This window comes from Dendrobates tinctorius, unplaced genomic scaffold (assembly GCF_039654945.1).
Source record: "Dendrobates tinctorius isolate UK_male_01 unplaced genomic scaffold, ASM3965494v1 ptg000049l, whole genome shotgun sequence".
NCBI lineage: Eukaryota > Metazoa > Chordata > Amphibia > Anura > Dendrobatidae > Dendrobates > Dendrobates tinctorius.
The window spans coordinates 1,122,206-1,149,123 of record NW_027361717.1 but is presented as its reverse complement, the minus strand read 5'-3'; the positions used below and the strand labels follow the sequence as shown (position 1 = coordinate 1,149,123).

The 26,918-nt window shown below is 41.5% G+C and overlaps 1 protein-coding gene across 1 annotated transcript in view; it reads left to right on the top strand.

Moving 5' to 3' along the window:
- The window catches only part of SNTG2 (syntrophin gamma 2), a 977,025-nt gene that overhangs the window by 765,426 nt on the left and 184,681 nt on the right, over window positions 1-26,918 (top strand). The window contains exons 13-14 of the mRNA XM_073576436.1: window positions 8,327-8,398; window positions 12,051-12,260. Of these exons, the coding sequence (XP_073432537.1) occupies window positions 8,327-8,398; window positions 12,051-12,260 (282 nt within the window). The remainder of the gene's footprint in view (window positions 1-8,326; window positions 8,399-12,050; window positions 12,261-26,918) is intronic.

Here is a 26,918-nt window from a genome sequence, read left to right as displayed (position 1 = left end):
TGCTGCATCTTCCTGCTGTTTTCACCTGGCTATAACAGGGCACTGTCAGTCTCTGCAGGAATTTAACCCTTAAGTTTCCTGCAGAGATTAGGTTCACTGGCCTGTCATGTGTGAACAGGCTATATCTGATGCAGCCCTTTCTACTACTCCTTGCCTGAATATTGGTTCCTGGTTCCTAGCTAGTTTGTCTGCTTATGACCTGCATTTGTTTATATTGTTAATCCCATTATCAATCTGGCTTATTTACCCCTCTTTGGGGTATTTTTGTAATTAAGGGTATGTGGCCCTTTTAATGTATATGATTTTGCTAATAAAAACAATTTTCATATAATTTTGTGGTTCGCTTCTTTATGGTGAGCTTACTTTGTGGCCATCATAGTGTGTCTTCTGTCTTATTTACCCGTCCTGTCTGACCTCTCCTCTCCTGACCTCGGCTACGTGTACTAAATCTGTGTTGCCTTTCCTGACTTCTGATGATCTGATCACATCTTTGCCTTCACCCTAATGTACCTTGTACTCATGTCTCTGACCCTCTGGTCAGCTGCTGCAGACCCGGGGACTACGCTGGAGAGCTACCTGATGACTACTGGCGACCGTCTATCCTCACCATCAGAGGCTCTAGTGAAAACTCTGTAGTCACCTAATCATTCCCCTCCAGTTTGAGCCCGGTCTACACCCACCAGCGTTACACATATCCAGCCTAAATCTCCCAACAGAGTATCACAAAATCATGTTCTTTCCTTGGACATCTCGTACTACACATGTCAGGATATATTGAGCAAAGAAGAAATGTAATTCTTGCTGCCACTACTAAGGATATCTAATACTGGTGTATATGAATATACACACCTCCACTGGAATTAACAATACATTAGTATGCACTATGCTCTGTAGCTCCTCCTTATGGTGGCTGCAAGAAGCCATAATGTTATTACTGTGCTATGTATTGTATATGGATCAGTTGAAAGAATTGATTTACTGTACAATTCATCAAGGATAATTCAATAGTTAAATGATGTAGCATGTACATAGGCAATATTTTTTCCCCAAATATATACTGCATGAATGTGATCTAAAAATATGTATCCCTCTGTCTGTTTAAATCTGTGTACTGTTATAATAATTTAGGTTAATATTTTAATGAAATAATTAATAGCATGTATTTGGGAAGGATATGGATTTTAAATTTGCACACATGAATGAGTATTAATCAGCTGGGACAGCAGTGTTTTAAGTGCTATGGAAAAGCTCCTACGCACAACCCAGCTGTCATCAGTACAGCACCTGACTGTTATTTGTTCTCGGTGTAATGAAGTTCTCAGTGGGGTAGACTGCTTTGTGCTTACATTTGTATTTTGCCTTACGCTTCTTGTCATTTTTCAGAGAAAAATAGTATTGAGAATGTGCGAGAAAACGGTTTTCGATTTTTTGGGGGGATATATATTTGTGTCATTTTAATAATTTCATGGGGAAATGGTCTGTTTTCTATAAACAAGAAACACTTACGCTCTGCAGAAGTTACACTTAGCTGACAACATTGCTTACAAAATAGTCAAACTTGAATACTTTACATCGAGTTTAAGGGCTCATGTATATGGAAAAGTTTTAGCCTTAAAAGGGGTTCTTTCATCTTGTTAAATCAGTAAAAATTGCAAAGGGCTTGTTTATACAACCACACTTGAAATGTACTTTTTACTGAAAATTCTCTCCATTCTCAACAATTTAAAAATTTATAGTATGCTTGTTGCTTGGGTTAATGACCACCACTGTAGCTAATAGCAGTTGGTCAGTTTCTTAGGCATGGAGCCCCCACTTGCGAGCACTATGCTTTAGGGCTTTTAACCACTTTTCTGAAGCTGGCCAGATCACTGGATTCATCCACTTTCAGTTACCCGGTGCTACTCTTATGCTGCTGTGAAACTGGGTCTGAGCAGAAAAAGTAAATTAATGTGCATGCAAAATATAATTGCATATGAACACATGACCTTTACACAGAGAAAACCAAAAGCAAAACACAAAACAAATATCCTGGAATAAAAAAGTAAAAAAATATATTGCAAAAATTGCATGAAGGTAGTAATAATAGTAATAATAAGGGTATTTAGTTAACATAATTTTGATCAAAATAATGTAGAAGCCATCCCGCCACGTCACGGCAACCCTTGTGGGACAGTCCTAACTCTTGTATTTAAAACCTTTCCACTTGTCAAGTGACGTAAATGTGAACAAGGACAGAGGGACTGAACCACCAGTAATAGTATAGGCCAGACAGGATGGATTTTCCAACTCAGAAACATGGCGGTCACACCCTTATATGCACAGAATGCACAATGAAACAAATGAGAAACTGGGTCTGAGCAGGAAAAGTAAATTAATGTGCATGCAAAATGTAATTGCATATGACCACATGACCTTTACACAGAGAAAACCAAAAGCAAAACACAAAACAAATATCCTGGAATAAAAAAGTAAAAAATATATTGCAAAAATTGCATGAAGGTAGTAATAATAGTAATAATAAGGGTATTTAGTTAACATAATTTTTTTATTCCAGGATATTTGTTTTGTGTTTTGCTTTTGGTTTTCTTATGCTGCTGTCCCTGATTCAGCATGGGAAAGCACACAGTTCAGACCTGTGGCAAGACCACCCTGGTAGTCCAAACTGTCAATCTTTAAAAGTGCAAGCATGGACATGGGAGGATGGGGAGCCGTGTGCTCCTGAAGACAAAAGATACGTTATCCATTTTAAAGGGAATTTTTTTTTCAAATGGCTTGAATTGGTTTCTAAAAAAAAATAACAGTCATGGGTTTGTCATGTGTGACAGACAGTCATCCTGGATCTGGCTGTAGAATGTCTTTGCGATTAGCTCAAGTATCTTCTTGACTTTTGTATCTCTGTTGTGGAGCGATATCCCTCTCCCTTTAGGACCTCATGGTTACCTCCACCTTCTGCTGCTAATTGGACACCTGTGCTGAAGGTTTATATTCATTCCGTGGCTGCAGCAAGTTGCTGGTGTTCTTGCATGTCTCTGTCTAGTTGTTGTGATGCTCAGGAGCAGACTACGTCCGAGAGTGGACCCTCTGGGTCACGGACCTGGAGCCCCTAGGCCGAGCGCGCCAGGTGATGACCGACCCCTATACAGGGATCGTTAGGGGCAAGACCGCAGGGGTCAGGACCATGACAGCCGGTACCAAGAGGGATGGCTCGAAGGACAAGCAGGACCAGAAGCGGAACAGGGATGCCGGACAGAGACTGGGGTACCTGAGCAGGGGATAACCGAAAAGGAAGAAACTAGGCAACGATACACGTGAGGACTGAAGGAGAGAGGCACAGAAGAAGAGGACGGACAGGGGTGGATACCCCAGGGGCTGATATAGTAAGGAACGAGCTGAGGCCGAAAGAAACCAGGGGAGGGAAGGAGACCGGACAGGAAGCATGAACACATATGACAGGCAGGGGAGACTGGAAGTGGAATGCACGGACGAGGCGAGGTGGACCAGACAGAGAATGGTAATGGAGCGACGACAGGGAAGACACGAACAGGACCAGAGGAAACAACTAGACGAGAGCAGTATAGAACCTTTAGGGGCCAGAACTGTGAAGAAATACAACACAATCACCAGGCGTCCTCCCCATAGGGAGGACGCCAGAAATACCTTATTGCCAGGAAGTGGTCATGAAGCCCAGCCCCTCAGCGATGCCCACCGCCAGGTAAAGAGAGCAGTCAGGCATGCGCCCGCGGCCTAAGGACGGCGCACGGCATCGCAGCAGATGGGGAGCGAGGACGGGAGAGCGCGCAGGTGGAGGAGCATCGGTAAGAAGAGGCTGCGGCGGGTGTCGCCGCTGATGGGGCATCGGCGGGTAGGGCAGCCGATGTCACAGTTGGATGCACTAACAGTCAATTAGTTCCTTCTCAGAGGACTCTTGGAGAATTGGTGGCATGACATCTCGGTTGTCTTCTCTAGAGATGAGCAAATTTTGTTTCAGATTTTGGCCTTGAATCTGATTTTGACATATTCGATCCATATTCGCGCCGAATGCATGTCTTATGTTCGGTTCCGAATATATTCGGTAATTTCTACTCCCATTGACTCTAATGACGTTCTGCTGTGTTCAACTAATATTGCAAAAACAGTATTCGATTCAGATCGTATTCGGAACCGAATCTGAACAAATTTGCTCAAATCTAGTCTTCTCAAGCTAAGTGTCCCCTTGTTTGTCTACTCCTTCTCTTTAGTTGTAGTGGTGACTGACTAGTGCCCAACTCATCCCCTCACTAACCAGGGCCTATTGCTAGGGTAAGGCAGGCATTAGGTTCCTGCTCGCCATTAGGTGTAAAAGCTATATGGGGACAGTTAGGGCAGTCAGGGTTATTTTAGATCTGACGAGGGGGTCTCTACTCCTGTTTGGGCTCCCCTATCCCTTTCCCCTATGTTGTACACTCACTTATCCATCACCAAGCGTGACAATAATTGATAATTACAGCACAGTGGCTCAGTGGTGAGCACTGTTGCTTTGCAGGACTGGGGTCCTGTATTCAAATTCCTCCAAGGACAACATCTTCCAAGGGGTTTGCTTCTTTTCCATGGGTTTCCCCCAGGTTCTCCGTTTTTTTTCCGACACTCCAAAGACATGATGATCTGGAATTTAGATTATGAGCACCAATGGACACAGCGATGATGATGTTTGTAAAGCGCTGTGGAATTTATGGCGCTATAGGTGAGAAAATAAATAAATAAAAATAAATATGCATAATAATTTTTCTCACGTTGTCCTGTGTATGATACTTACACAGTTCACGCTGGGACCTTCATTATAGTCCCATCTTGACACACTCTAAATGCCTTCTTATCCAATCACCGCACCTTTTGAAGCTATAAAGGTTCATATGAAGTCTTAAAATATGGAAAGCTTTATTAAATTTCAGTTCGTATAAGTGGCTGACGGTTTTAAAATTTGCTTTTGAGGAAAGACAGCCCTTAGTATGCTTCTAAGCTGTCCTTCTATATGCCTTCAATTTCAGTGGCATATGGACATTTTTTTAATATGAGAGATGAAATGCCATGTGTGCCATTAAATGCTTTTATTACAGAGGTATTCCCTATTTCCTTTGGACAATACCTTATTAATAGGTACCATACAATGGCACCAGATGTTGGCACACATATAGCAGGAAATGATTGCTTCTGTATCATGTGGAACAAGCATCTATACCATCAAAACACATTTCAGCAGTCTTTAGTTACTTAATTAAATGTCTTAGAGCGCTTTAATGGTGACAATACATTTTAGGCATAGACTATAGAATAGAACGTACATCAGACCCACTTTACTCATTAGAATTTTAATTTGAGCAAATATGAATGTACTTCGCTAATATATAATGCAAAATAGAAATTAAGTGACTGGTAGCTAAAAACCCGTAATTTAACAATCCATTATGCGTGAAATATGTATTAATAAAGTTATAAATGCAACTTTGCACAGTGTTTGAATACCTTTTAGATATCACTGAAAAAGTAGGCATTTTGCTGTTTCCATAGCAACCATTTGGCAGTATAGTATAGGTAAAATAAGGACGGTAACTTTTTTTTCCAAATGTCCACCAACAAAATAACTTGCGATAAAGCTTTACACAACAAATACATTGCCGTTATGATGTCTTTTTAATAACTCTATAGGGCTATAGAAAGAAAACTGCAGATAGATGATTACTTTGAAACTTGGTGCAAACTCTTTTTGTAGTGTGTCTCATGGTGTGGAGGAATTACCGTCTGTTCTGTATCTTCCGGCTGGGGCTGTTAGGGTGCAGTTACACAGTATGATTATTGGGCACGAGCGTGCCTAGGCATGCATGATTCCTGATAATGGCGTTATGTTAATAGGTTGCCAATCACCCAACAATTGAGCCAAAATGCTCATTCATTGGGTAAAATTATTTTTAAGCTTGCATAAAAATTATTATTCCCATCAGCACTTGTCCTCCACGTGCTGCTGAGAACACTGATAATCTATGCGCACAGAACGATCTATTAACGATTGTTGTGTGAAAACTGTAAGTTCAGTTTCCCTGTCTAAACAGGACACCACATGACCGCTGATCGTCTTCTATGTGGCCAGTCGTGAGTTGTTTACAACCGTAGGTTCTACAGTGTAAACAAGACTTTACAGTGAAAGTTTCTGTACTAATTTCCCAAAAGTTGACCTGCCAGATTGCACCATACTTGGCCTTTTCAACTTTATATTGCATGAGTACCAGCACCATGCAAATTGCAGTGGCGTCTACTAATTTTATTTCATGATATGACTTAGAACATTAATTTGTTCAAAACACATAGGATGAATCTCTTGCTGGTGTGAGCTGGATTATAATTTGTGGACAATAAAGCCATAAATCTTTTATCTTCATATGAATGCTAGATCTCCCATTCTTAAGCTACCAATTTTATTTGGTATGAAAATTATATAATTTAGAATTATGAATAATCGTCCAAGCTTGGTTGTATATTTTTACCTTTTCAGATTTTGACTCTTTGACTGCTTATATTACTTCTGTTCTTGCATTGGATCATTGGATGTGACAACACAGGTCATGCCTTAACGTGAACCTGTCAGCAGTTTTGGCTAATATAAAATACGGCCATCACCTTTAAGGGCTGATATACAGAATTCTAAAATGCTGTATATAAGCCCCCAACCCAACCTGGAAGAACCAAAAAATAAGTTTTATTATACTCACCTGAGGAACGGTCCAGTCCGATGGATGTCGCTGGTCACGGTCTGGCGCCTCCCATCTTCTTATGATCGCCGCCCTCCTGCTTGCTTCTTGTGGATGACGTGACCCTACATTATCCACACAGTCTCCCCGGCATTGCACTCCTGCGCAGGCGTACTTCTCTGCCCTGTTGAGGGCAGAGAAAACTACTGCAGTGCGCATGTGCCAGGGGCTCTTTGACCTTTTCTGGCACACTGCAGTACTTTCCTCTGCCCTCAACAGGGCAGAGTCTTATTAGTTAGACACCCCAAGGTTCAGATTATGATGGTCTATTCGATCTGCCTTCACATAATACAGTAAGAAAAACTCTTTATAAAGTAATTTTTTACTATACCCTAGGCATTGTAATGGTATGCATTTTTGTAATATACTACATTGCCTTATTTTTCTTCTTTATCTCCCAAATATTATGCTGCAGTGTTGATTCAATGTCCAGTCTATGCTTCTTTAAAAGCACTTTTCAACTGCTGTTTGGCAAGATCAGTACACGGTAATAAAGCAATCAGAGTGCATGAAATCCCCGGTCTGAGTATAAGCGTGGGGAACATAGAGGCACAGACAGGAGAATTCCTATACACAATATGTTTTTAATATAGTTTATGGATCTTTTCTGAGCAACAGCTGAAAGCAGCTTCTAAAGGAGCATGTACTAGTCAAGGAAACAGCACTATACAATGGTTTTTAGAAGGAAGCAAATAAAATAATGAAGTTTGGCTATTTTTTTCAGTACCGGTAATTGTATATAGGCTGGACATTTTTCATTTTACACTGTGAACCCATGTAGGAAATATTAACATTTTGGGAATTGCCCTTACATTTGATGTTTAGAGGTCATTTCAATAACAAAAAAAAACAGGTGGAGGGTAATAGGAGACCAGCTGGATTTTTAACCGCAGAGAATCCTTGGGTAATATTCTGATTCTTGTGACATCCTTTCCTACACATATGGGATAAAATGCAGAAATTAATAATGTTGGATCATAAATTTATATTTACTGCTTTGTTAGAAAGTAATTTCACTGTTTATTGCTATCAACAAAAGGCATCTCCATCTGTTACAAGACAGTGATTACATCCAAGAGATCTCCATAACAGAGGCTATGATATATACTAAATTGCTGTAAGGTTTTTGCTTCACTTTGAATTTATACTAGAAGCATCAATTTAAAATATGCGATCAGCAAAAAAAAAAAAAAAAATTGTGTTTCAATAACTTTTTGTCATCGTGGTAAAATATATTTCTTATTATATTATAGTGAATTCTTTTCATTTGAAAAGTACCAAATTATAAAATAGTCAAAAATATAAAAAAATGCATTTGGATATATTATTTGCAAAGATGAAGACCCTCCAGGGATAAAGCATGAAAAAAAAAGTGTAAATTAAATATGTTACTGCATTTCCAGTTTCTGGAAATTTTTAGGATTTTTTTCAGTTCTGTACTAGTAATAAAACTTTAATTAAAAAACGTTCTGGAATTTTGGATATTGAGTTTGGCAAATTAAATTGTACGTTTGCTGCAGGATAATTTCTCATGTCCTTACTTACAGGTTAGCACGCTTGACTGGGCAAGAGCAGAAAAAATGTATAACCTCTGTGAGGTTCTATTTAAAGTTAGCAAGGTAGGTGTCCTTATTTAAATTCATATATTTAGTAAACTGTTAATCAAAATATCGGAAATTGAATTTCTAAATTAAAGGCCATGTATACCTTCACACATATTTTTTTCACTCTTCCTTTTTTTTGTTCCTGAATGCAAATGTAATCAAGTTTCCAAAGAATCAAATAATCTCCAGTGTGGAGAGGGGAAAAAGTATGTATAAGCTCAGGGAGGAGAGAGAAAGCAGGCTATAGAAAGGAAGGAAAGCACATGGAGATGAAATAACTGAAGGGATAGAAGTTTGGTTCTTGAATCAATCAATAATGCAGCACACAGTTCACATTCAGCCTGTCTTACTGGGAGGGAGACTCCCACAAGGGAAAAAAATATAAACTTGAATATCACTGACCTGAAAATAAATGTAGGAACAAAGATTGCAAACTGAGAATGTGTTCAACCTTATGAACTATGTAAAAAAAATATGCAAACATATGCAAAAAAAATATATACATAACCATATAATCACAATGCTGTTTTTGCCTCACATTTTTCATTTTCACAAGAGTAACAGGGAAAAATGGAGTCTACAATTTGTTGTGCAATTTATTCTAAGTACATTGATACCTCAAATATACTGTAATTGGGTTTACGGAAGGGCTCGAAAGGGAAGGAGCTCCATTTGAATTTTGGAACACAATTTTGGCTAGAATACGTTTTGGATGCCATATCACATTTGACGAGCCCCTGACATGCCAAAACAGCAGAAACCCCAGAAGTGACCTCGTTTTGCAAACTACACCTCTGGACAAATTCACCTAGGTGTGCAGTGGGCATTTTTAACCCTCAGGCGATTCACAGAATTGTATAACATTTGGCTGAGTAAATGGAAAAAGACAATTTTTTCACTAAAATGTTGCTTCGGCCCCAAGTTTTTTGATTTTCAGAAAAGGTAAAAGGAGAAAATGAACATAACAATTTGTTACTCAATTATTCCTGAGTACAAAAATATCCCATGTGTGGTCGAAAACTACTTTTGAGGCACAGTGCAAAGCTCAGAAGGGAAGTAGCGTGATATTGGAGGGCTGATTTTGCTGGAATGATTTTAGGGTGCGCCTTTGTTTACCATTGGGGAGTGAAGTAATGATTATTGCATTTTTATCTTTAAATTGTTGGTTTAGCCCCATGTTTTTAACTTTCATAAGGGCTAATAGGATCAAATGGATCTCAGCTTGATGTGCAATTTCTCCTGAGTGCACCAATACCCTACATGTAAATGGGAAATACTTTTCAGGATTAGTTAAAAATTCCATAGGGAAGGAGCGCCATATAATAGTGTGCAGATTTTATGGTTTGCGGGTGCCATGACTCACTGGAAGAGCCCCCAAGGTGACATAACAGCAGTACCCACTATAGGTGAGCCCATTTTACAACTACTTCTCTTAATGAATAAAGGGTACAGTGATCATATTGACTCTACGCGTGTGTTACAGAATTTTATACCATTGGCCAGAGAAGAAAAATTGTTACATTTTTACCTCAAAAATTTTGTTTTAACTCCATGTTTCACATTTTTACATGAGGAAATTGGTAAAAATGACACGAAAATTTGTCATACAATTTCAGCTGAACATGGCACTACCCCATATGTGGCTGTACAGTACTACTTAGTCACATGGCGAGTCTCAGGAGAGATGGAGCACTATTTGAATTTTGACCTAGCCCTCACGATGACAACGTGGGGTGCCAATCGGAAGGGGAGACGGAGTCCCCCAAAAAATTGCAATCTGTATTGATCATGGCAATTAAGGTGTAAAATGGACTGGGTGTCACGCTCGTGCCTTAGCTGGTTGGCGCGAGCTGGGGGGTTGTGGCCCCACTGTGCCACAGACCAGACTATCCTGGAAGGGGCATGACTAAGACAGCTGCCTTGGTCTTCTCTGGAGCCTCCGATGGTGAGGTCAGGGTTGTGCGGCAGGCAGCTGCCAGGTGCCACTCCAGGGTGGTGTCTGGCTGTGACTGCTGATCCCACTCGGGGACAGGACACCTGGTCAGATGCAAGTGACAGGTAGGCTGAGACATAGGGCAAGCAGTTACGGCTTGGAGACAGGGCAAGCAGGCACGACTTGGAGACACAGAACAGGCGGGCACGGCTTGGAGACACAGGAAAGGCGGGCACGGCTTGGAGACACAGGACAGGTGGGCACGGCTTGGAGACACAGGACAAGAGGGCATGGCTTGGAGACACAGGACAGGTGGGCACGGCTTGGAGACACAGAGCAGGCGGGCACGGCTTTTGACACAGAGCAGGCGGGCACGGCTTGAGACACAGAGCAGGTGGGCATGGCTTGAGACACAGAGCAAGCAGGCGTGGCATGAGAAGAAACAGGTAGGGGCCTGTTCCCACAGCAGGTGCAGGTATCGGTATAGACAGGAAGGAGTGGAATATGAAGAAACAAGTTTTGGACCTGTTCACACAGGAGGTGTAGGTATGGATACAGTCAGGAGTGCGGAGTAGGCAGAGCCACAGGAGTGTGGAGTAAAGCTGAACCACAAGGTCTGTAGAGAGAAGCTGCAGCAAGAGGTTCTACAGCTGCAGAGCAAGCTGAATCACAAGGTCTGTGGAAAGAAGCTGCAGCAAGAGGTTCTGCAGCAGCAGAGGAAGCTGAACCACAGGGTATGTGGAAAGAAGCTGCAGCAAGAGTTTCTGCAGCAGCAGAGCTAGCTGAACCACAAGGTCTGTGGGAAGAATCTGTAGCAAGAGGTTCTTCAGCAGCAAGAGCAGAGCAGGCAGAGCTGCAAGGGTGCAGAGCAGGCAGAGCTGCAAGGGTGCAGAACAAGGACGGGGAGGACACAGGGAAAGGCACAGCAGGGAATGTAGCTAAAGACAAGGAGGCAGGGGAAGGACAAAGTACAGACAAGGTACAGGGACAGACTCAATTACCAGGATATTCTGCCTCCTGGCAGGCGGAAAGACAAGTAAATACAAAGATAGGACCAAAACACAGAGACCAGGATATGCAGCCTTCTGAAGGGCAGACAAAGAACACAAAGCAAGGCTAAGAGTATTCCTACAGAGAAGGAGATACACAAAACAGGGCCTGGCTTCCTCAGCAGCAAGTTACTAACTGAGTTTAGACATTGCACAGGCAATGTCCCAGTGGGTGTGGCGGACCTAAATAGTCGAGGGCTCTAGGTAATTGGTCAGGGACAGATTAGACAGGTGCACCCTGACTGCATAAGAACCAGAGAGTTCTGGCACTGCCCCCCTATACACACATAGCCAGGAAGCATGCAGGAGTGCAGAGGAACAGAGCACAGAGCATAAGACTGGTAGCAAACAGAATTCACAGGATGACTCGGAGCAGTGAGTAAGTTGGTGTGCGGGGGATAGGAGGCCATGCAGTGATGCCAGCAGGGTTGTTACACTGGGGCAGTACGGGCACCGCTTTTGACCTTGATATTGGGCGCTCGAGTATTACTTATTCCAAGCTCCTGGTGACGAGTGTGTGATCACTGCTTCTGTGCCCACATGAACACCATCACATAAATCAAAGATCTTGAAGGGGTTGAAGTATGTGATATTATTTATAAATATGATGTTTGACTTTCTATGGTGTAGCAACATCACCATTAATATTTTCTCATGTGTTCTGTATCTGACATTTCACTTTTAGGTTTGGCCTGCTGATGAAATCTGGATTCAAGAAAATCTATATTTAAATATTAATCAAAGTGAAGATTTTGAAGATCAGCGACCATATTGTTTTAATATTTTGGTTGGACATGGTAAAAGCCATTACTTTAGTACAGAGTTGGGAAGTGATCTACCCTTATGGGAAAGGTCCTTTCAAAAAGCAATCTTTATGGAAGTACAAAAAGTAGGGGTAAGTAGTGACACCTTCTCACTTTCTACTATTTTATAGGTATTATAAAACAAATTTAGAAAGTAGACGTCGTAATTAACAGTTAGTTCCTTTAACATGGATATTGGATTACCTGCCTATAAATATGGAATTGAATAAAGAAAACAATCTGGGTTGTATTTTATTTTGCTATCATAAATTAAAGATAGAACCAATATGGTACAGTATGTATGCCAATGTAATTTAGATTCAGTTTTGTGACTTCCCAAGACAAATGCTAGTAGGACCTTAAAGGTATGTAAACATTATGGTTTTTTTAGCTAGGCTAACTCCAAAAATGATTAAGCAGAAGCAAGTACTATAAAAGCCTGAACATTTGCATTTTTATGTTCAGGTTTTTGAGTGCCTTTTAACCACTTCAGGTTTTCAAAGATGCCAAGCAGTGAAAAAAAGACCATTCTTCAGGTGTTTTCCACTTTGAAGTTGCTCTATCCGAAGCATGTCATTGGAAATGCTCAAAAGATTATGGGAAGACGTCTGAGCATCATTTTAGTCATTTTGCTAGCATTTTTGCTTCAAAAACCACTAGCGGTTTAATCATTATTTAATGGATTTAAAAAATTGCTCAGAATGCGCCAGTGCAAATGATATCCAAAAATTTTGGAAGGATGCTAAAAAACTCCAACTAAAAATATCGGAAAAAGAGCTCAGAAAATTAAGCAAAAATTGCTTTAAAAAAAAAAAAAAAAAACTCCAGAAAAAGAAACATTGGCGTTTCCTGAAGTGTCTTCCTCGTAAAAACTTGGTGGGTTGGCCTACTTAGAAAAGACCTAGAAAAGACCATTGAAAAGTTTCAATCCATGTGAAAGATATAAAAGGGCATCATCTGTAAAGAGTGTTCAGTGTTATTGAACAGACACTTATGGCTTCCTTACAAGGGAGTAGGAGCAATGTATTTGGAAACTGTGCATAGGGTGTTAGATTGATTAAAATTATGTACTTAATGGGAATCTGTCAGCAGGTATTTGCTACATAATCTGAGAGCAGCATCATGTAAGGACTGAGAGTGATGTTTCACTTAGTTTACTGGGTGCAGCAGTTTTGTTAGAATCTGTTTTCTATGTTGCAGTTCTAGCAGAGCTCAGCTGTGTATAACCTGCACACACCACAGCTATCTCTGTACATTGCATGGTGATAGAGAGCAGCAAGTCAGTGGTGGGGGTGAGGTTTGACTTGGAGGCAAAGGACACCTAGTCCTGTAGTGATAATCTCCTCCTGACAAAACAGTAATTGTATTGAAACAGCAAAACACAGATCAGTAATTGACACATGGCTGTAATCAGGCTCCCTTCTGTTGTGAACACCTTTGACCTGGCTTCAGAGTTTGGGCTCCCTCTGGTGATTGCTGCTGGTAATGGAGCTGGTCTGGCTGACAGAAGTCAATCACCTGAGGAGGATGATTGGAGGTCAGGTGTTACAGATTGGAGAGATTTAAGTGAGCAACCTTCCCTCAGTTACTGCCGGTGATTTGGTTTTCTTCCTGAGCATTTTGGAAGTCTGCTTGCCTCCTGCTTTGTCCTGCATCCTTCATATAAGTTATTTGTCTGCTTGAATCTTTTTGCATTTGATCCATTTTTTGTTTTTCTCTGATTTCTGCTTTGCTGGTGTGAGTCCAGCCTTGTTCCCTGCTGGGACCTGTGCTGGACACTGTTCCATATGCTACAGCTCATGTCAGTCTTTTCAGTATTTCTAATCCCCTGTTATATCAGTATCTTTTGTTTTGCGTCCAGTTACACCAGAGTTCGGATTTAGTGGGGGAGAGGTCAAGTGACCTCAGTATTTTTGCATATCAGACGTGTTGGATTTTTTCTTAGGGTTTTTGTGTGATTGCATAGAGTATCCTTTCCTGTCCTGTTCTATCTAGACAGGGTGGGCCCCATCACTTGCTTACTCTATTTTCTGCCTGTGTTTTGTGCCTCATCTTGTCTCACCAGCAATATATGTTTGGGGGGCTATCTATTCCTTTGGGGTTCTACTCCGGGGCAGTTTAGCTTTCCCCTTTTTCTCTTTAGGCTTAGTTAATTCTTTGGCTGGGCTGAGGCGTCTAGGGCATCGTAGGTACGTCCCATGGCTAATTCTAGTTGTGTTGTCAGTTTAGGGGTCTGCAATCCGCTAAGTTACCAACCTCTCTGGTTATCTGGTTGCCTAGCCTATTCCCCTGTTATCCTCCTCGGTTACCTAATCATAACACTCTTCCTTTATATTATGGTGCTCTCATATTACACAGCAAAAGCCAGGTGACAGATTCCCTTTATTATTATTATTATTTATTTTTAGAGCATCATTGATTCCATGGTGCTGAATATGAGAAGGGGTTACATACAAAATACTCATAAATTACAGTCAAGAAACTAACAATGATTGATTGACACATAGGGGAAAGGGCTCCACCATTGCGGATTTACAGTCTACAGGGTAATGGGGAGACACTAGGTTGTGAGTTGCGGAAACCTTGTGGTGGTGAGGAAGGTTATTACAGGCTGTAAGCTTTCTTGAAAAAAATGCATTTTCAAGTCTTGTCTGAAAGCTGCTAGTCTGGCGAATAATCAGAGGTGTTGGGGCCCAGAATTCCAGAGGATGAGGGATCCTCTGGAGACATTTTGCAGACAATTGGGTGAGGAATGTATGAGTGCGGAAGAGGGGAGGAGGTCTTGGGAGGACCGGAGATTAAGTATTGGAAGAAATCCGGAGATTAGTTCAGAAATATATGGAAGAGACAGATTATGGATGGCTATGTAGTTCAGTGTTAGTTGTTTGAACTGGATACTTTGGGGACTTAAGAGCAAATGAAGGGATTTGCAGAGGGGTGAATTGGTGGAGTAGCTTGGAGAGAGATGGATTAGTCAGACAGAAGAGTTAAGGACGGACTGGAGAGTTGCGAGAGTGTTAGCATGGAGATCACAAGGTCATCTCTAAAAATGTCTAATGACCAGGAGAACAACTATAAGGGGTGCTCAGATTGCAGTCACATCTAAACCTGTAAACCTACGAGGGACCCAAGAGGTCCATTTTTTCAGTACTCATGGTTTCCCAAAGTACTTTTTTCCAGTACTTGCATGCCTCAAAGTCCCAACAAGGCCTAAACCTTGGTGGCCCTTAATAGTATTGATCTTTTTGTTCCCTCCCATTCCCCAGGATCAAGGGCCTTCCTGCAATTGCAGCCTCTGAATTCACTATAGTTACGCCCCTGGTTAATATCTATTAGCATAAATGATAATAAATCGAATGCATTGTATCCAACATATGGTTAGCAAATGTTCAGCTTTATTAAAGCCAATGTGGATATGTAAAATTCTGTAACTTTAACTAAAAACAGCTAACATTAAAAACTGCTGAATTGCAACAAGTGAATGAGAATTGTATTATTTCTAATTTACTAAAAAGGAAATTCTGGTGTAGCTGCCAATACCCCTGTGGTTTTGTTGCAGAAATTATACAGGGGTATTCAGAATAAGAATACATATGTAATATGACAAAATTGTTTTTCTTCCAGATCCCTCTGTATGTCTCTTCATAAAATTGAAGGCACATAAAGACACAGTCTCTCTAGACATAGAAGGATGTGGGTCGCCCTCCCAGGGCTGTGGGGTACTATGTACCAGGCCGGTGTCAGGGGGATGTGTCACAGCAGCAGTGACCCGGACCGTGGCCCTGGGCGCCCAAGTCAATGGCGGAATGTATATGTAGTTAATGGAATGGAATAGTTTGTGATGCCACCTGTGGTGCTAGGCAAGGGAGGTGTTAAGCCGACGCTGCAGACATATCCTCTGGGACAGATGGTAGGATGCAGCACTGGTGGTATAGCCCTCCACAGGCAGGGCTAATGTCCCAGGGCAGTGTAGTTGTAATGGTTATGGAGAGGCGCAGGCAGTGTAAAAGATGGTACCCAGATGTAGCGGTGCTGAGTGGGTTGGCGCAAGAATGAATGGAGGACACCGAGGCTTGCAGTTCCAAAGCTTTACTCACAGTCTGCGGTACACAAGGGTGCCTGCCTCCGGGTCGTGTCCTCCAGGTCAGAGACTCAGCCAACCTCCAGGCCAGATGGGAAGCTCCTCTCCAACACTCCACCAACATGTACCTTTCCTGAACACTCCTCTATTGCGCCTTAAGGTGTGAAGATCTCCAGTACCATGGTACTCTGGAGTTCCTCCTGTCAGATGTTCCTAACAACTCTACTCGTATGGCAGACAGCTGTAGCCTCTCTCGGGGACTCCCTTCTCCGGAGTCCTGGCTCTCTATTCAGTTGCTGTTGTGCCCCAAGTCTTAGATGGGAGTAGTGCATTTACAGCCAACTACTCCACTGGTGTCTGCAGCAGAACCATAAGTGTCCATACAACCTCAGGGACCGGGCCCCGGCCTTGCGTTGAGAACCTATAGGCAGCGTTCCTCTTCCAACCCACGTCTCCTCTCTGTTCTCCTACTCCTTCGTTCTGTATTGATCCTTCTCTCTCTTATGGAAGCTTAGGTTGCAGTTCTACGACTTTCTCCTTCTGTTCCTTTCCCATGCCAGCTAGCTCAGATCACTGAGGCAGCTGCAGCACTCGTTCCTCCATCCCTTCGTCCAGGGATCCCCACTCCTCCCTAGTGGCTTCCTTCCTCACTGACCTTCTGTCAGACTGAACCCCGACTCCTCTGTCATCCTACACTTTCCCACTCTTTTATATATCTAAACTCCACCCACCTCCCAGCACATCCAGTGTTCCATGCAGGGAACCACCAGAGGTGCTCTGCTGCTCTCTAAGCACTGAGCCGCAATGTGGTTGTGCAGAACTACCCTGTTGTGTGGGGTGTGAGTGTTGGAGTGTGGAAAGGAGTTCCCACCTTACCTGGATGATGGTGGGGCACTACACTTCTAAAGAGAGAGGAAGGTGCAGTACCTCTGTGGCGACTGAGCCTCAGGGGCGCCACAGATGCTGCATCTGGGGCTATGAAACTCTGTTTTAGAAATACAATATGACTGTGTGCATGGAGTCCAACATGGGACAATATAGGTAGATTAAAGTCCATGCATTTTGGAACAAAATCTTAACTATTACTGGAAAATAAAACATTGGCACTGCTGTTACCTCTCAGTAGGCCTCAGTGCAGCATTTTCTAATACCTGCACTGAAAAAGGCATTTGGACACTATGAGAATTGTTTAAAGGGGTTGTCCGGCCTCAGGCTATAATTCTGTCATTCTATGTGACTGCAGACTTGAGAATCCTCACATCACGTGCACATAGAACACTGTGAGGATTCTCTGGTGCCAGCAACAGGAGCAGCGGGTACGTCACCACAAGTATGGGATTGGAATACATGCATTCATGTGAAGACCAGACCGGTGCAGCCTCTCTCCATGCAAGTGTATTAAGCAAAGCCAGAAAAGTGTAGTCAAAATGTGACCGGATGTATGCAAATTATGGTTCTGGCATCGGAGACTTATCACAGTGTGTATGATGTTAGAATTCGCAAGTCTGTAGTCACATAGAGTGACTGCAGCCTTGTAGCCTAAGGCCAGACAACCCCTTTAAACCATGGTCTACAAGTGGAACAAAATCCCCCCACTCCAGTGCAATTTAATTTAACTATTGACAAAATAGGTACCTTCGGCCAACTAATGATGTTGGTGTCAGTATCTCTTCAAAAGTAAGTAAACAAGTTATATTTTGAAGTTGATGTGCTGAAAGCAACGAAAAAGGCAAAGCATAAAAATTTGAAAAAATTGGACCATGTTCTAATTGTAGTGGCTAGATGACTAGATCAGAACATCTACAAAATGCAAGTCCTGTGAAGTGTTCTCAGTATGTAGGATTAATAACTTACTAAGAGTGGTCAAAGGAAGGACAACCAGTAAATCGGCATGAGGGTCATGGACACTGTCACTGTTGGCTAACAGATGAGCTACTGCTGCAAAAATTGCTAAAATAGTTACTGCTTACTATGATAGAATGATGCCAGTACACGTAGTGAATTTGGGGCTGCAGCTTTAGACTGGTCAGAGCTCCCATGCTGACTTTTCTGGTGGGGCCCTAGCTCCTAAAATTGACACATGAGCTTTAGAACTGGACCACAAAGCGATGGAAGAAGGGAGCCTGATCTGACTAATCTAATTTTCTTTTACATCATGTGCACAGTTATTTGTGTTGCACTGCTTACTCCAGAAGGAATGGCGGCAGAATGCTCTGTTGATAGAGGCCGTGAGATCTGCTGGAGAATGCTCTGCTGCTCTCATTCAGTAGTACCTTATCCCTCGTTCTTGAATGGTTTGTGGAACGTAGCAAACAATTTAAGGTTATAACTTACTTCCAAATTTTCCAGATGTCAATTTCATCAAGCATCTTTGAGATGTGCTGGAAAAAACAAGTCTGATCCTTTCAGACCACACATCATCACTAACGATCTACTGTTCATGTCTTGGTGATAGATACCACAGGACACCTTCACACATCTTGTTTAGTCCATTCCTTCATGAGTCTGAGTTGTTTTGGTGGCCCAAGAGGGACTTACTGTAATGTTTTGGCTGATTAATGTATCCTTTAGCTATCTGAAAACAAGATGCCATATCTTCACGCTCTGAAACCTTTTAATATTGCCATATCAAGCATGATTTAAGTCACAATTACCAGCTCTGCAGTTCCTCAACCTTCACATTTCAGTTTATAATTAAATCCAGGTAAATGCAATTTAGACTGAATTCATAACCACATTCAGAAAAAAAATGTGTTTTCACATTTAGATTATGAATAGTGTCATGCTGTCTGCTTTGGTCAATCCCATTTCATTATTTCTCTGTCTTATCCCATACTATTATATAACATTCAGCAGGCTAAAACACTTTTAACCTATTTATCCGTAGCTGTAGAACAGAAGCATCGGTACCAGGGGAAGTTGTTTCAATTCAGTGAAGTGGACATTTCATCTAGTTTTATATTAGAAAAAAAAAAGTAAATTATTAAAAAAGATAAAGCCGCATTTGTGTTTTACAGATTAGAATAAATTTAACTTTAGCTAGTCAAATATTTATTCTGAAAAGAGTCAAAGATGAGTTTCGACTGAGCAATTGAAAGAGGAATTTGAGAAGCGTGATGCCACCTCCCAAGTGCCCACTTGTATATGAAGTGCTGGATATGACTTTTATCTTCCTATTTAGATACTGTCTAGAAAAATGTAAACACTGTGGGTCCGATTCCTTAAGACTGGTATTTGTATATTGTCTTATTGCTGGACGTGGATCAGTAAGATGGGGCAAATTCTTTAAAGGGGTTGCCTGGCCTTAGGGTACAAGGCTTCAGTCACTATTTTACTGTAGGCTTGTGAATACTCACAGCACATGTAACCACAAGTATGTGATTTGCATACATGCGGCCATGTGCTGACTAGATGTACATGACCTTGCTCATTGCATCTGTGAATTAAGCGAGACCGGACACGTTTAGTCGGAATGTGGCCGGAAGTGTGCAAATCAGCACCAGAGAATCTTCACAGCACGCATTGCAGAAGCATAGAGTGACTGCAGACTTCTACCCCAAAGCTGGACAACCCCTTTAAAATGCATCTGATACTTAAACAAGTTAGGAAGGAGGATCTCACTGTCACACTAGTGGGAGTCGACCCTCTGCAACACCGAATAGGGAGAAAGTGGAGGGGAGTAACTAAGCGACCACCTGGTTCTTCACAAGAGCCCTTAATGGTGTGGTTAGACTTGAGGAGCAGGTGTTTGCCAGGTACCACTCCAGGACAGACCACAGAATCACAGCAGCTGACCCGAAAGGGACAAGGCTGAAGGTATGGACTCTGAGTAGCTGGTAAGGTAGGAAGAGGACCACGAACAGAGCAAATTTTGGAGCTGGTTCAGACAGAGCATATTCAGAACAGTAAGTCTGGCTCAGGGTTCAGGCATAAATGAATAGCAGGACAGACTAAGGGCATAGGTGCAGGTTCAGACAGGATGGTAGCAGTTGCAAGTACTGGTTGAGGCTAGGCAGGTTCAGGAAGGCAGAACTGATTCAGGTTCAGGTAACAGGTAATTCAGATACTGGAAAAGGGACTTGACAAAGGATTTAGCAGCTTGTAGACAATTTTCATACCAATGTTGCTCAGGCACCTTTCAGCAGGTGAAGGTGTTTAAACTACTAAGTGCCTCCCAACCATTGGCTGGGACACATCAGGTGCATGCGCTGTCTCTTTAACACTAGAACTACTGTACTCGTGACACCTACTAGAACTACTGAATGTAGTCATTTTGTCTACTGACTTGTTTTCGTTTATTATTAGAGTTTAATTTGTGGTTATTTATTAATAATTATTTTTTTTAATGTATTATTATTGTGAGATCCAACAGTAATGCTTTGGAATGTTTTTTTCTGATTTTTTTTCATATTTTTCTACAGGAAATAACAAAAGTAAACTAAGTCAAACAATAATAATAGACGTTTTAAAATAATTTATTATTAAAGTGCACACACTAGTTGCAAAAGAGTGATGGCTCGTGCCCGATAGTCCACGGACATAAAATATTGCTAGAAATGCATCTAGCTCCTCATCAGAAAGAGTAAACTCTTCATTATTGTTCCGGCGTGCTTCTGCAATAGTACAGTTCTTTATGTGTGTCAAGATAAATGAATCAAAAAATAATCTCCATGTACTCAAAGGACTATCACTAATTATATTTCTTCTGGCGTATCCTCTAGTGCCGGGTGCTTCTCTAAGAATGTTTTGTTTTGCCCGCCTACAAGGTAAATTTTCTCCAATCTCAAGAGGTTTCCATTTAATACCATCAGCTGAAACTAGTATTCCTGGAGATTCACCTTCTGTGGTGTTGGTTGCATTGCCTTCGCCGCTATCGTCTTCTGTTGTGGATACTTATCTGGGAAGTTTTGCAGATTTTTTCTGTCCACGACCGAGAGGATGGTCGCGAGGCAACATCAACGCATGAGCCTGATCCTCAGTTGATGAGCTTGCAACGTCTGGCAAAAAAGTTGATGAATATTTAGAATTTTTGTTTAGTAACTCAGTGTGTGGAAGAACAAATAAATACACATAACTACTTACCTTTCAGATTCACTCAAAATGTTTTGAGGATTGAAATCTTCATCACTGTCCGTATCAATTTGAGTATCCTGACATTCGGATTCCGATTCATCCTCTGGTATGGATTGCAAAATAGCCAGAATATCTTCAGGCTTTACCGCACGAAATTCCACTTGAGAGTTCACTGGTTCACTGCTGAAAAATAGAAATGAAAACTATAAGAAATACTACATGTTCTGCCACCTTCAAACGTAGGTGGGTTGAATCAGTTGACAGACAGCTAAAGTCTTTCCTAAGGCCTCTTTCATACTTTCGTTTTTTACAATCAGTCAAAATCCGCCAGGTTTTGAAAAAAACGGATCTGCAATTTTTTTTTGCGGATCCGTTTTTTCCCCATTGACTTGCATTATTGGCGGATTTTGACGGATTGTCGTCCGTTGCATCCGTTTTTGTGAGGATCCGCCATAATGTTGCTGTCCGTTAACATCCTCAAACATTTCCAAACGGAGCTTGCAACGTTTTTTTGGCCGGCGGATCCTCCAGACACTGATTTAACCCGAAATTCTGTCTGGGTGCCGGACAAAAAAATTATTCTCTCTCTCTCTCTCTCTCTCTCTCATTGTAACTGACACAAAAAACTGAAGTGTGAAAGAGGCCTAACAATTCATTGAGGTAGATGCAGGGGGTCCTTTACAACTTTTATTGCTAGGATCATTGTAAAACTACAACAGAAAATAGCAATACTGGACATATGTACAGTATATATTCATATAACACAGCATACAATGATAATCACCAGTAACATATCCCTGTTCTGTTTGCTACCACTATACAAATATAATGTTCAGTCATTTTTGACTGGACCTTTAAAAGTCTTGATGTTTTAGTTTATTTATACATTTTTTCACAGAATTATACTGTATATGAACATGGTTGATCATAAACAAAAGAAAAATGAAAAAAACACGTAATTTTTATCGTTTTCGCCTCATAAACCATTACATTGCATTATTGCTATATTCATGCATATTGCCCATTTGCAGATAAAAAAATATTCTTTCTAGCTGTAAACTATAACTAATAACATCAAGCTGTATGCAAATATAGTTTTTCCCCCAAAAAATTGCTGCTTCACACTATACAGTACAAAATAATCGAATAATATGACAATAAAATGTTGTATATACCTGTAGGAGTTTTCAGAGCTCTTATGTCTGCATCTGTTGTCTTTGTCTCTCCAAGTGAAATGAAAGTAATTTACTATCCAGACTTACTGTCTACTGCTAGGACCAGAGAAAAACAGCACCCTTCGTTAGCATAAGATAAGAGCCTAGAGTTTTACAAAAAAGCTCTATTCAGATCAGCATTACACAGTAATACAACCAGGTAACACAATGAAAATGTGAAAAGTTGACATCTGAATTGAACTACATCTATATGAACATCAGGGTAAATAAGATGCAGTGAAAAAATTATGCACAAAACTTTACAGCAACTTTTAGTGACAAAAGGACAGCAAAATATAGCAGGTAGTCAAAATGACTACCTTTAGTAGTTATAGGTGAATGTTGAAATAAATGCGCAATTTTTGCACCTAAATTATTTATTGCCACAAAATCTTTTTTAACATCATATTTGAGGAAAAGTCACCGAGTCTCAAGCCGGAATTCCAAAAAATGTAGTCACAGAGGAGAAATACATAGTGCGAAGTAGTCAAAATGACTACCTCAGTAGTTCTAGTGTTAATAGACAGAGAGAGCGCATTTATGCACCCTAAGCATGCTGCCAGGAGACCTGCGCTGAGACCTGGAACAAAGAGTGCAGCTGGGTAGCTGCCAGAGGAGGTGGAAGCAGCATTCAGGGATGCCGGCGTTACACTCATACCTGTCATGCACGTTTTTAAGCTTCACTAGAAATTTAGCTCTAGTCACAGACTGAAGTACTTTTCTGGCTTAAGTTATGTCACGTAGGGTACATCCAGAGTTCAGCTGGAAACACTGTAGGCTAACAAAATATTGCATCATTTAAAATTGTGGTACAGTAAAAGTCATACATGACCTTAGCAAACCTCTGCATTTTGGCATTATGCTATACATAGGGCTGAAACATATACGTTTGCTAATACCACATGTGACTTTTCTTGTACCACAATTTTAAAATATTTTTTTTTTACCTATGGTGCTTTCATCTAACCCCTAGGCATATTTGTGCTGCTCTGACATATCTGTGCATAGAAATCACCTGCAGTTCCCAAATAATTAAGGTTAAGTTGATGTTCCCTTATTTTCTTGCACCATTAAGGAGGTGCAAGTTTTGAAATAAATTGTCGGGTGGGCTTCTCTTTCTCTTGTCCCACGCATGCTCAGCACATTGTGATGAAGTTAGCCAGGACAAGCATCAAAAGTTGTGTAAAAAATATTTTGTCACTTCAAAGTGATTTACACCACAAATCTGACAAAGGTGCTGGAATGGTGAGAGTGCCATCAGTTGATGATAAGAAGACAGGGATCCAGAAATCAGTTGCTGCAGTTTATTGGTCAACGCATTGTGAAGTTTCAAACTTCTTCATCAGGACAAAGCCACTATAGTAAACAGATTATTACCGTGGTTTTGTCCTGATGAAGAAGTTTTAAACTTTGAATGCATTGACCAATAAACCGCAGCAATTGATTTCTTATCATCAACTGACGGCAGCCCACGTGAACCCACACCATTCCAACACTTTTGATTCCCTTCTCGTGGGTCTGCAGCAACCGTAATCTCTTTCATTGTGTGCATTAGTGCATAGTCTTCTCCACACTGTCAACTCAGATAAGACCTTATTGCGCTTTTTGTCCCTTCCAGGTTTATTTCTTTTCTACAGAAATTTGACAAAAACACTTTGATGAATAGGGTATGCATTTTTCTAAAGTTGGGCCTACCAACCAGGATGTTATGCACCATTGGACAAAATGTATCCAAATATCCACTGGTCATCTCAAAGGGTTATGCAATCCTACAAATAAAATTTCTTAACTATTCTGTACATAGGAATGGTAGTACTCTTGCAAGACTACCACTCTATTCATTTCTATGGTTCAATATATTTGTGCCCAATTCTCCAAAGAGCAGTGAATGAAAAGGGGGCATGCATGGCCACTACCTCTTCATTTAAAACAGGTAGCACAAGTCCCCCAATTTTCACGATCAGTAAGGGTATCTTGCTGATAGGGTACCATCGACAACATTTATATCACCTATCAATAAAATCCTGATTGTGTAGATGTAGACGATTCATCATCAGCTTAGGCTGGTTTCACACTTGCTTTTTTTTGCAGCGCGTTTTTCCCACAAAAAACGCATTGAAAAAACGCATACAAAAGCATACAACTGCTGCGTTTTTTTCAAGCATTTTTATGAGCATGCATGAAAAAAACGCAGCGTTTTTATGCGTTTGTATGCGTTTTTAGTGCGTTTTTACCACGTTTGCGTTTTTCCAAACATTAGGTGGCCCCTCACACTAACCCAAACCATGACTTTACTAACCCTAACCCTGACCCTAACCCTAACCCTAACCCTGACCCTAACCCTAACCCTAACCCTGACCCTGACCCTAACCCTTAACCAAACCATACTTAACCCTAACCCAAACCCTAAACCCTAACTAACCCTAACCCTGACCCTAAACCTAACCCTAACCCTAACCCTAACCCTGACCCTATCCCTAACCCTGACCCTAACCCTTAACCAAACCATACTTAACCCTAACCCAAACCCTAAACCCTAACTAACCCTAACCCTAACCCTGACCCTAACCCTAACCCTAACCCTTAACCAAACCATACTTAACCCTAACCCAAACCCTAAACCCTAACTAACCCTAACCCTAACCCTAACCCTGACCCTAACCCTAACCCTAACCCTGACCCTAACCCTTAACCAAACCATACTTAACCCTAACCCAAACCCTAAACCCTAACTAACCCTAACCCTGACCCTAACCCTGACCCTAACCCTAACCCTGACCCTAACCCTAACCCTAACCCTGACCCTAACCCTTAACCAAACCATACTTAACCCTAACCCAAACCCTAAACCCTAACTAAACCTAACCCTGACCCTAAACCTAACCCTAACCCTGACCCTGACCCTAACCCTAACCCTAAACCCCCTTAACTAACCCTAACTCTAACCCAAACCCCTAAATTCCATGGTTAACAAAAAAAAACGCATGTGCAAAAAAACGCATACATAAGCATGCCAATGCGCACATATGCGCACCCATAGACTATAATGGGTGTCTTGCTGTAAAAAAACGCATTGCGCGCGCATGCGTTTTTTTGAGGCAAGTCGGACGCACCAAAAAATGCAACAGGTTGCATTTTGTGCGCCCGAGCGCATATCGCAAAAAAACGCATGCGCGGAAAAACGCGTACAAACGCATGTGTATGCGCACATAAGCGCATCCCATGCAAAGTATAGGGAAAAAAAACATATGCGCTATTTAGCGCTAAAATACCGCAAAAAAAAACGCAAGTGTGAAACCAGCCTTACTGAAGCTTTTCGTAGCCAACCACCTGAGCATATTCCGACACTAGTCATAACATGGAAGTCTAGATCTAGAGTCTCGAGTGAAATTTGAAGCGTCTCTTATTATTTGGCAGATTGAATCAAATGAATGCGCAAAATGTAGTAAATGGCATAAATGTCAGCTGTTCTTTGTAGCGGATCCCCACTCTGGCTCATAGGTGGGATTCCTAAATGAAACCCCTCTATAATGCCTGTTTGATTAAACAGAAATAAATATTATGATGTGCAAATGAGAATCTTGACTAAAGACTCTGAATCTTAGAAACATGGAAGATTGACGGCAGGAAAGGAATGCAGGGTCCATATAGCTCACCCATATAATGTTTCCTTTTTATCTTCTACCTTATGATAGTGTAAGGTAGCGCTTGTTATTCGGGTTGGGATACTCGCTTTGCAGCCAAATAAACAGGTCCGGCACGGGTTTTTCATAAAACATCAACATAGTCCATGCGGTTTATTCATCAACATAAACCAAAGCAATATGCAACAGTCTTACAGCAGGGTATCTTCACAACGGAGCTCTGCTCCCCTTAGCCCTCTGGTCACACAGGCTATGCTTCATCCAGCCAATAGGCTATACAGTCTCTCAGTTACTCTCCCCGTGTCCTGGTTACCTCTTAGCTGCTTCACACTGCAGAAGTCTGTTCCCTCCAGGGAACTGTCAGACACATGTAATCATTACACACAGCATCCACACGTGCTCTCAGGAAGGCAGCCACATCTTCCAGCACGTCGGCCTGACGAGACATTCCATACGGACCAACCAGGTCCAAGCATTCTCTCATGTGACCTACCCTGGTCACCTTATATGGTCCGTAGCCACGCCCACCGGATCACATGGCTATGACCTCATCGCAGGTCCTACAACCATTCACACACATACATTTTCCTATGGGCATTTTTAGACACACGCCCCTGGGTGGGTTTGTAGGTGGCTGGTCCACCCATCTCACCAACCACCTGAAGGCTCTCCCTGACACATTGTACCAGAAACCTCAGCAGTACCTCTGCTGATCAACACATAATCAAGCCTTCATCC